Consider the following 14,390-nt stretch of genomic DNA (forward strand, 5'->3'; position numbering starts at 1 on the left):
GGTAATGGAAGTTTCTAGAAGTATCTATCACCTTGTGGGGGGGCTCCTCATTGGTCGTCATGTGTTTGACCTCACCCCTCGTTCATCATCCGTCACTGTTCCACAGTTGATGCCGCTGCCACCATCCTCACTTCTGTTGTTCCCGTGTCCAAGTCCGGGTGCGTCTCATTAGCTGTCGTGGTAACAGGCGTGCCTGATGCTGTCATAGTGGCTGTTGACGTCTGTCCATCCTCAAATGGATTGTCAAATCCGTTTTGGGCATCATCACTTCCTATCGATGCGCGATTGCTATCCATGGAATCAACGCTATCTGCCCGATGCTTTCTCTTGGATGGTGAAATGGGATCTATCGGCCCTGATCCTGGCGTTTTCTTACCTTCGCCAGCTTCTGCGTCTGCCGCTTGGGTGGCTTCATGATGAAGTTCTTGGCGGAACGCCTTATTTTCAGCCGTTGCGAACCGTTGTAGTGGTGCTGTCAAAGGCGCTCGTACAGCATTCAAGGCTGTCTCAGTGGCGTAAACCATTAATGGTGTCTTGGTTTCTTGCCAGACATCCCGTAGCACACGTTCAATTTCTACTTTCTGCAAGGCATCTGGTCAGCACAAGGCGTGTCTAGCTAACGGGCAAAGCGTCATACCTCAGCCTGTACTGGTTGCTCCCCATTCGGGGCGTAGGCCAACCGCCACCACTGGTCCAACTGTTTGGGCTGCTCCCCCAATTCTATCAGATCCGGTTCAGCTCGTTGGCAGACATAGGTAACGTCTGACGGTGTTACCACTCCCCGGAGAAGAAATTCTTTACACGTCATAGGCCGTGGTCTATTTTGCTTCTCCGGTTGCGTGAGAAGCCGACCAAGGAACCTTTGCTTGGACATGATTTGTTCCATCTGTGAGTTGAGGGCTACACACGTCAGCAAACAACATTCCAACACCCACAATTCACAAACAAACTTACAACTTAACCTCTTATCAATATCAGTGAGCATGCGGAGAAGCGTCTGCAACACCTCCTCGACTGTCCCCAATGCGCTACTTTCGCTCTCGCTCAGCTCACAAGGAGCCATTCGGTAGTCTGGGTAACTGTCCGTATCAAAGCCAGATGCCACCATGCCTCGAAACTTGCCCAGCCCGAGCAGGTAGTCGCTATATACCTGCCACTGATTCCTAGCCTTTTCTATCATTTGTTTTTTGTCCATCATTTGATGGTCCCAATCATTGCGCCACTCGAATAGCTGCTGTTCTTCTTTTGCGATTTGCATGATGGCATTCTTGGTGTCGCACCATGACATCTGGATACGCCGAGCCTCATCTTTGCGGTTTGTTTGGTACTTTTCCAAGTACAACTTTTCAGGGATATCAATAGAGTCCTGTGGTCCATCACCATTAATTTTGATAGCCAGAACTTCACCCATCTCTGTGAACATGGCCATCTTTGACCCTTCGTGTAGCTCGTTCCAGGACAAAACGTCGCTCCACATGGTGTGATCTAATGACTCGTAAACAGTCTTGATGTACGTGTAGTCGCTGCGCAAATGCTCCATCTCCAAGAGTCCAAATTTAGCCTCTTCGTCACCCAGGTCGTCACCGAACACAGTAGAAAGCGCGGCTGAGTGTATCAGTGGCTTCAGCTTTTCCTCATTCTTTGGTCCCAGGTACTCGTAAAATTGCTTTTCGGGCCCCAGGCTAGGGTACGGAATCAGGTCCGTGAGGACACTGACGCTTCCATAACTTCGTTCTGTTGAGTCCAAGAATGCCATAAGTCGATGAATTTCTTCTTCTACATCAGGTTTACTCTCATCCTGGTTTCCCCATTGGAGGTCCCCTGCTTGCAGTCGTGCAAGTGCGTGTGTTGGTAAGATCTCCTGGCCCTTCCACCACTCGCTGTTGAATCCATACGATGCAGCAGGTGCACCAGTCTCTAGCAAAGCATTCCTTGCCAAAGGAATCTGGTGTAGTACGGTAAGAAGACCGCCAAGTCCATGGTTGCCCACTGTGCTTATGCCTTGGACCAAGAAAGCTGGTGCTCCGGTCATCCGTTTTCGTAATGACGGCGCAGGGGCGGAGGGCACTTGAGATTCTGAGGGCCCGGCCGGGACCATAGCCCAGCTACCCTGATCATAGTCGTTTCGGTTCGCGGGGCCAAAGTAGGGAGTTGACGTTGACTGTGTACTCATGAGGCCGGATTGCTGTTCTGGCAATGCAATGCCAGCTTCCTGGGCAGACTCTCTAAGTGCCCTTTGCATATCTTCGTCTTCTCTGGTGGACGGTGCGGCCGATCCCGCTGTTTATGCAAGCATGATTAGCATCCCACTAGCGATGATGGAATTCCACGCGAGGCACTCACCCGGCGTATCTCCTGCCGCCCAGTCCACCATTCTACCCAGTGGCGACCGGCCGTTTGATCTCGATGGGGGTCGCGACGGCGCCATAGGCCCATATCCTTCTAGCGGCGGGGTGTTGCTCTTAATACCATCGTTCTTATTTATCGACTCGATATGAAATGCTGCATAGCAGTAAGGATTAGCATTGCGGGATTCGAAACCGGTCCCAAATAGTAGGAATCAAGTAGCATACAAATACCTGCAGGGTTGACGGTGCCATCCCTATCCGCTTGGAATAGGCTCTCGTCCCATACACTCGTAAATTTTTGTCGAAACTACGGTCAAAAGTCAGCGTTGACTCTCTGCGAGCACACAGCCCGCCCAGAGCAGCTACACCCCGTTGCGTACCGACACGGGATTATCAAAATACTGCATAACAACCGCCTCGACATTGCCGCCAGTGTCCTGTCATAGATAGGCTCCAGTTAGCCGAGCTGGTTCTAGGAGCTTGGGCATGGAAGCCAAATGCTCTGGCAGAACGCAAAGTAGGAGCCGCGGTGCTGAGCAGAAGCATGATGCGGCTGGCAAACGGACCTTGAGCGCCTGGATAACCATGGTTCGGTCATCGTGGGGATTGAGACCTGCAAAGTCAATGACTTGCGAGATCTGCTCCTCCGACGGTGCCATTGAAGCCATGTTGGCGACGGGTAGCGGCGACGTCGGTGTTGGAGGAATATGCTGGAGTTGCCTTGTGGTGGGGACGAATATGAAGAAGAACAAGGTTGAGACAGCAGACAGCACCTGAGCTTTGTTCTAGAAGCGAGTGCTCGCTGGGGCGGCAGCAACATTGAATGCATCAATTGATTCCCGGACTCGAAGCACTGTACAAACAGCGCTGACGTAGGGCCGCCCCAGTGCCAAGAATTGGAAGGTGGGAGGGACCCGCCACGGTGGCTACCCTAGAGCGACAACGAACATGGCGCTGAACGCATTGATCTGCACATGTGTAGTTATTCTGTAACCTGCTCGAGTGTGATTTCGTGAGTCGTGGCCATGCTCTTATATTGGACTACATGATTACATTTAAATCACGTTTGTTGATGTAGCCCGACATTTACAGGGCCACGCAGGTATTACGGCTTGTTTGATGGCTCGGCTCCGATACGCGACGAATTTACTCTGGTTGGTACGTCTTGCCCATTTAGATGGAACTGGTAGAATAGGGACGATAAGAGGGACCCAAAAACTACCACACTATTTGGCGTTGAACATACTCGGCAGCCGCCGGGCGATGACGATGGGGCAAGAACTAAGAAGTGATGGACTAACGGATGACATCGATGGAAGGAAGTTGTGCCGCAACACTGAACGGCATTTTAATCCAATTCAATTGGCAACTTACCAGACCGGTCGACATGTCAACTAAGTAAGTGGATGCACCAACGGGCCGTGCGACCCCCACCGCCCCCTTTCCGTTTCCCCCAAGTTGCTCTGTATTCCATAAATACGGCGGCAATCCCACATGTCTGATTGGCTGCGCTGGACAACCTCGATGCCGTCCGGTGGTCATATTCCCTCCAGGCTTCGAGCAGCACGCAGAGCAGTACTATATTCAGACAGCGTTATATGCGACTGAAACCTAAATGGCGGCTCAAGTATGTAACTGCGACCAACTCCTGTCGGATGGGTATATATGTAGACGGCCACATCTGATGACCATCTCTGGCCGCACCAGGCCGGCGGCAAAGCCAATCGTTGGACATGAGAAGCCTACATCAACCGACGTCAAGTTGTTGGTTGTCTGCAGAGGCTTTCACTCCAGGAAATCTTGTTAGTACCTTGTCCAACTTCGCATGAGGTCACTGCTCATTTCCTTGCTTGAGACTATAAATAACACGACTCACACCGGCTAATCTTCAATGTTGGCTGTCATTGCACACTGGACCTTGTCCAGCGCGTAAAGAAACCCTGGCGTCAGTGACAACGCTACGTAATGCATGGACAATTACTGTTTGCGAGAAAAGAGGGAAAGGCATAAATAATTAATATTCTCACTCAATGGCTTCCTGCCTCCCCATCAGTTCGACTTCACAGCGTTTACTCCTTTCTTCGTTTCAAATTGAAATCTACCATTGTATGCCACCAGACTCTGTCAAAAACAAATGGACGCCAATAATACCCCATTTACCCTCGACATCACACTTCAGTACCTCCGTACCGTCAATAAAGTCAACAAATACGTAAGAATAACTTCTTTCCTTCTTCACTTCTCTCCCGTGTTCTTACAGTGCTCCAATGTAGGATTCGCCTCTGTACGCCACCGGCAGGGCACCACCAAGTGGCCATCTTTTGCATGCGACGGATACTGGGCGTAGAGCGTTGGACCTCTACAAGGAGGTCCGAAAGGTTTCTGATCCCAGAAAATCCAAGTCCCTGGTTGTTTGCCTCGAGATTGCCAATGCTCCTTCCACCCAGGCTCTGGGCCGCGCGGCATCGAGCGTACGGCTTATCTACCGCAATTATCTGCCACGGGGTGAAGCTCAGTGGACATCAATTGATGTTGTGCTTGGGTCAAGGAGGTTCTTCGGTCCCTTCACGAAAATCACCATATCAATCTCTCAGTGAAGACTGGTCAGCCCCCTCATCGCCTTTTCAACTAGCACAACTCTGTTGACAAATCTGTAGACACAATCGAGTGGTGCTGTCAATTGACAGCCGACAGCTACATCTCACAAATGGGAAGAGCCGAAATATTGAACAGCCTTGACTGGATCGGACAACCCACTGTTCCTATGAACATCGATTCTGCATGGTACGGATCATCTCTATGGAAACAGAGACTAGTCGCACTGGCAGTCGCACTAGATACTATAGCACGAAGAATGGTTACGGAAACTTACAACCGTCGTACGTGGTAGCCTTGTAAAGGAAAGACGGCAGGGGGTTGCTTTGCCGTCAGACTTGTATGTTGGACTTCCATGTTAGTGTACTTTTGTTAGCAGCACATTGATGACACCAGAGTGAAACTACAGCATCTAAACTCCTGCTTTGATATCAATGGTTGGTGAAAATTCCCGATTTAAGCTGTTGCGTTGGCCAGACATGCACCATATTGGATATTTTCAAGCGGTGCGTATTTCCATGTTAACTGGTCCAGACACATCAACTCCCATCTACCTTACAAAACATTCCCTGTCTCCCAAAACAGGGCTCGAATCCCGTCTTTACAACGTCCAAAGTACGTCAATGAGACCGGCCAAGACTCCTATTTTCTCTAATCGCAACACCTTCGCACCTCAACCCACTTTCCTCAGCTCTGACATGGTGACAAACGCATGCCAGCCAACCTTGCGAAATCTCCAAAATGTCCAAAGACCCCTGAAAACAACAGGCCCCCTATGTTCTGTCTCTTCCACAATCTCAGAGACGAATAGTTCCGCAAAGCCCCCGATCCGGAAACGGCCACTTGGCCCCGTGGCCGCTCTCCAGTTGGATTGCGGTGGGACACGCGCGGCTTCATGTCAAAAGCGTAAGGCTGGTACGACGTTGGGCAGGAGAAAAAAGTGCCCGAGACGCGCCGACTTGCGCGGATTCGCTCCATGTAATGAGAAGCACACGTGCCTGAATATGCACATGCCGACTTACACTGAAGCGGGCCGCCTGCGATGCCATCGTGACATGATGTGCCCATGGTGCGTTCAAAAAAGGATATTAACAGTCAGACCGGTGCGTGGCCATTATCGGTTTTCCGAGTGAGTCACCGGCACAAACTATGTGTGGGTTCGAGTTTACTTCCACGTAGTTGATAATTGAGGCTATCGCGAGATAGCTTTAGACGGCGCGCCGCGATAAATAGCCAATCTTGCTAGTGTCTGCCGCATGGCGATACGTGTATATGTGGTGTATTTGGTGGTTTTTTATGGTTCTTTGGCTTAATACGGCTGAATATTATATTTCTACATGTGATGCTTGCATGAGGCTTGCATCGTGCTTGTATTACGATTCGTATTGAAAATAAAGCAAGAAAAAAACTTGGTTAACAGTTGGACCTTTAACCACACGCCCCATCATCATACACGAATCAACAAAGAGTTGCACGAAACGGGGACAAATCTCAGACGTAACTTCAGTCGTGCGTGCCATTTCTACGGCTCTCTAACGCTATCTATCAAAAGGCAAAATGCACCCAAATGCTAATACCAACCACATAATCAAACCCCCAAGTCACCATACGCCCCGAAGCCCATATCCAGAGCGATCCCGTTGGGGACGGAACCATGCGGAATTGACGGTCCAGTGTCCAAATATGAAATGATACGCTCCTTATCCTTGACCCTTCTGCCTGTGTACCTACCTGCGCATAATCTATGGCCTGCTATGCCATGTTACGAAAACGCCATGCGATAAATTGAAACCCCGCTATGCTATAGAAACAACCATGTTGAGTGAATCGTGATGATTTCGCCCCAATACATGATCTTCACTTTGCATCGTCTTCTTCGTCATCTTCATCGTCGTCGTCGTCTTCCTCCTCAAAATCACCCATGTCCTCGTCGCTATCGCTGCCTCCAAAGTCTTCCTCTTCATCAGACATGTTCCAGAAGTCGGCATCGTCCTCGACGGGCTTGACCAGTGTAGGGGCTAGGTCGGTGGCTGTCGGCATTCGGGCACCAGATGGGATGTCTTTCTGAGTGCGGTCAACAACTTCTTTGGCACGAGAGTTGTATTCCTGCCGCTTATCGCGGTAAAGAACGCTGGCGTCAACGTTGGCAGGGGAGTTGATTTCAGGATCATCCATCAGTAGAAGGACTGATCGAAGGACGGACTCGACGCCGTGGAGCACGTTCCATCTCTCGCTCGCCGACTCGCCGGATTGTTCGTCGTCGCCTGGTCTATGGAGAATGGAGATGCACAGGTGACCGTCTGTGTAGACATTTGGATGGCAGATGTTCTTGGTAAGGAATTTAAAGGTCGGTGGTTGATAGGGATATTCGGTAGGGAAACGCATATCGGCCTGTATATGGATTTGTCAGTTGGGTGATGCATTCCCCATCGTGGCCCATGTCATCCAGAATGCAAACACGTACGCGGAGATAGGCGCCATGCCAGACGCTATCGGGGTTCACAACCCAAAGACCGATCTTCCAACGCAGAAGATTGGTCTCGTCAGTCTGCCCAAAGTCAGTGTCGCCCTTCTGGAAGAACCCTGACTAATGTTCCACCGCCTCGTACCTCAATAGTTACCCATTTCTCCTTCTCAAGAGCTTGCAACTCCTGCATCAAACGCCTTTGAGCCATGGTTGCTATCCGTCCGGGGACCAGAATGAAGAGTGTTATCGGGATTCTGGTCGGAGTCTAGGTGGGCCAAGCAGTGTGATAAGGTCAAGTATGAAGTACGGGAGTATGAAGGCCCAAAATGGCTGAGGCAGGGGGCGCTTTTTATAAGGGGCGATGGACGGTCCGAGGGTATTTGTGAAAGGGATGCCGAAGGAATGAGTGCAAAGGCTTGAAGCAAAGGGAGATGCGCGAAACAAAGGGCTGTGCCTCGTTGGGCGACTATTCATGTGCTTTTGGGAACGGCTTGCGGTTCTGTTCAATTTAAGATGACGAAGTCGGGCAAGGCGGGACAGAAGTTCAATGATCACTTCCAAGTGCCCAGGTGGTCAACCAGCGCATCAGGTGGCCGCCACATGCGCCGTCGGACTCCAGCAGATGTCACTGCCGCCTCGAATCATTGACATGGATGCTCCCAGTCCATTCAAGCCTCCCGAAAGTCAGTTGCTCAGGCGCCTCGCTTCCACCAGACCGTTAAAAGTACGTACATATGTACTACTACTCCGTACATGTACTAAGTTGAGCTTCAGCTCCACACCCCCCAGGCATTTGCCTCGAGCGCTTCAAATGTTGGCTCCAGGTTGCCGGGTCTTGAGCCAAAGCCAGATGTACCGATACCCAGCAACAAACAGTCATTCGGTGAGATACATCAGTATCATCAACAAGGCGCCCAAAGATGGCCCAAGACTGACTCTCCACGCCATTCGGGTTCAGCAAACCATTTGTGAGCGATACGGCGTCAACAGGTACATCGAGCCTCGAGGTTCCGGCCAGCCGGATCAGGCCCCACAGTCTGCCAAGTACCAGTCTACGTACTCCGTAGTACTTTAGCTATTTGTGCCCTTGTGCAGAGCCATTTCTCTCCCCGAAAGTACGGAGTACATGCAACATGATTTCTTTGTCATTTGATGCCACCATCCAGCTGCCATCATTGAACCCCAAATTCATCAATAGCCCAAACGCAAAGACACATTGAATGGTATTCCCGTGCTGACCTGAGACATTCATAAAAGCTGCCATTCTTGTAAATATGTACGAGGAAGACTGCGTTAATTTTCACCTGCCTCTCACATTTCACCTCACCATTACGTGAACAGGCATGAGTCGTGTACATCCTACAGGAGTGCATCCTTCCGGTTCGTTCCATCATAGCCCAAACGAAACGTGAGAGGTTGTGATTGGATAGAGCCCTACATCAAAAAGTATGATCGGGTCGGTCCGGCGTCCCCGAGAGACAATAGACTTGATCGTTGTACGGTGCAGGTCCTCTTTGCATTTTGCGCGTGTGTGCAAACTCCTTTGGAAGATAGTATTGTTCAAAGCTCCTATGTTAATCAATGCTATATAGCAGCTGTGCTTTCAAGTCACATATACCATGCTACAAACCGCTGCGCAAAGTCCCTCTACCAACATTCGCTCATGCCAACCGACAATATCCCCCTCTCCAGAAGTACTGCCCTACTACCGCCAACTCCTTGCCGAAAGGCCCTTAAAACAAGCCATCTTATGCACTCAAATCATAGTACACACAGGTACCAGTGCGAAAGTTGTATATGAATGCATGCTTAGAGATGTTCTTCATCTCATACGTCGACCGCCAAGTGTCGAGCTGTGCGTGGAGTTCCCGGATATACTTCTTCTCCGTCATGGTCACTGCATGTTCCACACTCTTCCAGCTCTCGTGCTCGGAAAGTCTTGTTTCTCGGAGAAGATCCATGACCTGGTCCGTAGTCTCGATAGCCAAGATCGGTCCATCCAGGTAGCTTCGCATCAAGTTACTAGCGCTGACCTGGGCCTGGTCCACCACGGTCCTGCGATTGAACTTCTTGCTCTTGGTACCAGCAACGAGAACCTTTACGTCCTGATCTTGATTTCGATCGCTATTATGAGTCCCACTAGATTCACTGCCGTGTGACACATTGCCTCTGAGTTTTGCGAGAGCCCGGGAATCGCGCTCCTTGAGTTCAGGTCGAAGCCAGGCCATTAGCTGGCCAAGCGGAATATCCACGTCTTGCACGTCTTTTCGACCCATGGTTTTGATCTTGAGCATCGCTTCTGGCTTAATCACAATGATCCATGAGTAATTCTCGTTCCTGTGCTTAGACAACAAGTCCTCGGGAGAACGCGCATCCTTGGCCATTTCTGCACTGATGTCATGGTCCCAAAGCAGCTGGAGAACTTCGATACCGGTGGACCGAAGGATAGCTGCGTCAAGTGAAGCAACAAGCACATCGCACTATCATAGATGAGTATTGTGACAAAACCCCTCACGCATCATCGAATGTACTTACTCTTCTTCCAGAAAACATCGTATTGGAATCCGACTCCTGCTTCTTGAGAAACGTTTTGCTTCCACTCTTGTTGGGAACACGAGCCAGACGTTCCCAGGCGAGACTAAACCCAACGGCATGCCTCTCTTCAAAGTTGCCGCCAATTTTCGGGCGTTGCTCTTTGATGAGGTGATCGTATCGGCCACCTGCAGCAAACACGTCCCTTGTCTTTCTATCATAGACGCAGGAAAACATAATTCCACCCATGAAAAAGTTTTCTCTCAAACTGTTGAGGGGACTAACGTAAAACTTGCTGATCACGCCAAATCGTTTGCAGTACTCTGCGACCTCTTTGAGGTGGGCCATGGTTGGCATCGCCCTTTGGTATAAATCACTGCCCTCAAACAGCACCTTGAGCTTTGAAATTGCCTTGTTGGGGGTGTCTAATTGCGATTAGTCTTAAATATTGCATCAGCAGGCTCACTGCTTACCTCGAAAATCGAATCGCTGGAGCTCGTCCACGCTTGTGGCCGACACGCCTACAGTTGTAGATCGCAACTCCGCCCTAACCTTCTGCCAGGTATGTCCATGGACATGCAGTTTGCTCAGGGCTTCAGCAGCCTGTCGTCTACACGAAGACTCAACTCCACAGTGATCAAAGATGAGTTGGAGGAGATCCGAGTGTCCCACTTGAAAGCACATCTGAGCATTTGATAATGACGGAAACGCTTGAACGATTTCGTCCAGCACCTTCAGCACTTCTGCCTCCTTAAGAGCGAGGTCAAGTGTGTCGGTTGTGACGATGTCAAAGTCAACCTCTCCAAACACGGATGGCTGGCCGGTATCTAGCTTATCACGATACACGTTATTAAAATAGAATGATCGCTGCAATATGGGGCCGCCAGTCTGTTTTGCAATCATTCTGGCATTGCCCATGGTCAAATCAAAAGGCAGCTGCAAAACAGTCCCATTGGGGTCCAAGACCTGAACGACATTTTCACCATACTGACTCGAGCGAGGATAGATGGAGGTTCGAGGCATTTCTAATGCTCCATGCCGTCGAAAGATGGAGATCAGGGTGCTCCGGACCACGCCCTGATTCAAAAGTTCGCTAGCGCTAGGCTGAGTACCAAGCATGTCCCAAGCATAGTCTTTGGCCGCATCATGAGGTCGTGCAAACAGCGTCGACAGCATCTTGCTATAATACGGCGAGCTAGGATCGCCTAGACCTGCAAGGGTTCGTCGAATAGTTTCACTCTCCATCTGCACGGGGAGCTTGCCGCTCTTCAACAAATCAGCACTGGACGGTCTCTCCTTGGGATTGTGATTGACCAGAGACAAGACAATGTCTGTCTGATTCCGCTCAGCTGGCTTGAAATCAGAAGGCAGCTCCGGCTTGGGTCGGCGTAGTTTTCCAATAACATCTGCCTTTTCCATACCAACCATAGGATGATAGCACATTTCGAAAAACATGATACCCAACGAGTACATCTGCCCTCGGTTAGCCCTTGGAACCTCAAAGTGTTGCGCGTCATGGCTTACATCGACTTTGGCGCTGTAAAGCCCATTGCCAGCTGATCGAACTTCTGGAGCCGAGTAGTAAGCAGTGCCAATACTTCGAGTCATGCTGTCGTTTTCAAGACTATTGGCAGCGACTTTATCGACCGAAAATTGTCCGCTGGTGGCTAGACCAAAATCGCCAATTTTGACATTATCGACTCCTTCAAGACTGCTGCTGATGAAAACATTTTCAGGCTTCAAGTCCCGATGCACGATACCAAGGGCATGAATGTGTGATATCCCTTCCAAAATCTGCCGAAACAGCCTCCAAATCTCAGATGTATTCTTGTACAGGTTGCGTGAAATCAAGTCCCGAAGTGTCTCAACAGTTAGCTCTAAGCGTTGAAAGCAAGGATGGCATGTTCATGTGCTTACTCGCTTTTCACAATATTCCATGGAAATATAAAGAATTGTTCGGAATGCACGGTGTTGCCTTGCACGCCTCAGTATCTCTCCTGCGCGTTCTTTCCCAGGTGACAAGACACCATTCCCAGCCTGGTCTGCGATGATGGAGCTATCGTCATCAGAGTCGTCCTCGATGGCATTATCATCACTGTCGTCATCATATCCAAACTCGATGGCAGCATTTGATGACATGAAGTCAAGGCCACCAGTGCTAGTCGCAAACTGGATGTCAATGCCATCAGAGACCGTTTCTTCCGTCTCCTCGGTACAGCCTTCAGTAGACGTGTCGCCCTCAGTATCAGTAGCGTCGGGGACTTCTTCAACCCAGGTATTGTAATAGCGGACCACAGCTGGATGGCTGAGTTGTGATAGCAACCGCACCTCCTTCAAAATCTCAGTCAAACTGGCGTGAGATCGCTGAGTGACCTTTTTGATAGCATAGATTTGCCCATCAAGTTTCTTCCGAGCTTTTACAACCTCTCCAAAACCACCTTTGCCTAGGCGACCCTCTTCCACAAAGTCCTCAGTGTATCTAGAAACCACTGCCCCACGACTCATGGAGTCTCGCCTAAGCCTCGCAGGAACAACATGAAGTGATGTCAGAGACGGCGTCGCCGACAGTGCCCTGGGGGAATCAGACTCTAAGAAGACTGGTGCGTCTGTAGCCAGAAATTCGCTTGAGCCAAGTTCAAATGGCCTAGGTCGCTTTTGCTTGTCTTCCTTGAAGAATCGACTGACTAGTTCTTCAAGCGGTTGCGAGAGTGTCAGCTCCTGCATCAGGTTTCGCGGTGACGAATACTTCTGCAGGACATCGAGACCAAATATCATTTGTGTAAATACAATACCAAACTCCCACACATCCGTCTTGTATGAATACTGTGGCTTGGATTGCCCGGCAATCTCGGGTGGTAGCCAATATGCTGACTTTGCAGAAGTCAGTCCTGGAAGTCCTGGCTTTGGGGTACTAGCATTATGAATTTCGCGCTGATACCAGCAATCCGACAACTTAGGGACAAACTCGCCCGTCGACTCTCGAAACAAAAGTACATTATTTGCATGAATGTCTTGATGCGCAATATTCTTGGAATGCAAAAAGCTCAAGGCATCTAACAAGTCCCTAGTCCAAGACCGAACTTTGCCGAGTTCGAGATGACCCGCCAGATCCAGAAGCTCCTCGAGCGAACCTTTAACCGCCATTGGCATCAATATTCTGACAGTCCAGAAATTCGCCACTGCCGCATCATCCGACTTCCCGCTTTCGACCTTGAAATCCAAAATTTCGACTAAACGGTTGTGATGAATTGATTTGGTATTCTTCAACTCCTGAAGTCTAGACTCGACGGACTGCAGCTGCTTCTTGAACTCCTTGGGGTCCCTCCCGTTGGGTCGCAGGATGGCTTCCTTTAGTGCTAATGTTTGGTCGCCTTGGCCATTGCCCAGAACCGGTCGGACAGTGTATACAACAGTGACCTTGCCCTCGCGCGGATCGCATTTACCCGTCACCGATTTGAAACTGAGGATATTACCCTCTTTATTCTTCACATGACAAAACTGATCGAAATCGATCCGCTCAATAGAGGCAGCAGAGTTGTCGCTGGGTAAGCCCTCTAGTCCATTAGGCCGTCGACTGAGCCTCGATTCCTTTGCCTTTTGTCTTTGTCTGTCAATCTGTTGCTGGAGCATTTCCGACATGACGCGCTCCTCCTCCTTGGTTTCTTCCATCTTTTTCCGTTCCTCATCTTCTTTCTGGCGCTGCGCCTTTTCTGCTAGTTTGGCCTCGTGTCGTTCTCGCTCCTCTTCGAGGGAAGGCAGCTGTTTGCCGGATGCTTTGACTTGAGCGGCATCTTCAAGGATGTCACGAATGCCCTCAACAATCCTGTCGACCATTTCCTGTTGATCTTTGGCAAATTCCCGAGGTTCGGTGTCTATGAACTTCTGGATCTTGAACTGTGTAGATTCGCGTAGGTCATCGAGGCCTTTGACAGTCAGAAGCGGTGGGGTTTTGGGGTACGTTGCCGTCATGACAAACCCAACAGTTACGGCAAAGTCGCTATCGATGGATGCTTTGATTCGAATTTCGAATGATGGCTCTGTCTTCTGAAGCTGCTGTCAGTTCTGTGCAAGTCATACGGAAAATGGAGTATGGAGAAACTTGGAGTCGGTGCGCGTAGTGGTTCTTTTTACCTTCCATGCGCTGTGCACATCGCTGTGTTTCACGAAATCATCTCCATATATGGCTTCAAGAGCCAGCAGCTCATTTTGCTGCAATTCTTCATATTCAATTTTTGTCGTTGCGTCCGGGGTCGTAGGCTTGAGGCCAGGGAAGCTTGAGTCATCGCTGCTTGCCTTGGGCAAGGACTTCTTCCATGCGCTAGATGCTTGCCACGCCATGATTGCGTGAGGTCCAAAGGAATGTCACAGCAAAGCTGCGACTCTTTAGACGGAAGAAGCCATGGCGGTCCGGCTTGGAAGATTGTGGATAGAATATATGGTTATATGTA

At 50.0% G+C, this 14,390-nt stretch overlaps 3 protein-coding genes across 3 annotated transcripts; all 3 read right to left on the minus strand.

Annotated features, from left to right (window-relative positions):
* Positions 1–92: 92 nt before the first annotated feature.
* Positions 93–3,016, minus strand: MAA_01498 (ubiquitin interaction domain-containing protein; the record flags this gene model as incomplete). The annotated part of the gene is made up of 7 exons (XM_007819496.2): positions 93–581; positions 638–900; positions 955–2,280; positions 2,344–2,502; positions 2,580–2,655; positions 2,729–2,785; positions 2,915–3,016. 7 exons carry the CDS (start codon positions 3,014–3,016, stop codon positions 93–95), a joined length of 2,472 nt encoding a protein of 823 aa, XP_007817687.2.
* Positions 3,017–6,800: 3,784 nt separating this feature from the next.
* MAA_01497 (Ubiquitin-conjugating enzyme, E2) lies at positions 6,801–7,618 on the minus strand (the record flags this gene model as incomplete). The annotated part of the gene is made up of 3 exons (XM_007819495.1): positions 6,801–7,334; positions 7,408–7,491; positions 7,553–7,618. The coding sequence occupies 3 exons, from the start codon at positions 7,616–7,618 to the stop codon at positions 6,801–6,803; spliced, it is 684 nt and encodes a 227-aa protein (XP_007817686.1).
* Positions 7,619–9,158: 1,540 nt separating this feature from the next.
* Positions 9,159–14,280, minus strand: MAA_01496 (translation initiation factor kinase; the record flags this gene model as incomplete). The annotated part of the gene is made up of 6 exons (XM_007819494.2): positions 9,159–9,890; positions 9,946–10,367; positions 10,416–11,415; positions 11,467–11,805; positions 11,860–13,992; positions 14,074–14,280. 6 exons carry the CDS (start codon positions 14,278–14,280, stop codon positions 9,159–9,161), a joined length of 4,833 nt encoding a protein of 1,610 aa, XP_007817685.2.
* Between the last annotated feature and the right edge of the window lie 110 nt (positions 14,281–14,390).

This window comes from Metarhizium robertsii, assembly GCF_000187425.2.
Source record: "Metarhizium robertsii ARSEF 23 chromosome Unknown MAA_Scf_9, whole genome shotgun sequence".
NCBI classification, from domain to species: Eukaryota; Fungi; Ascomycota; class Sordariomycetes; order Hypocreales; family Clavicipitaceae; genus Metarhizium; species Metarhizium robertsii.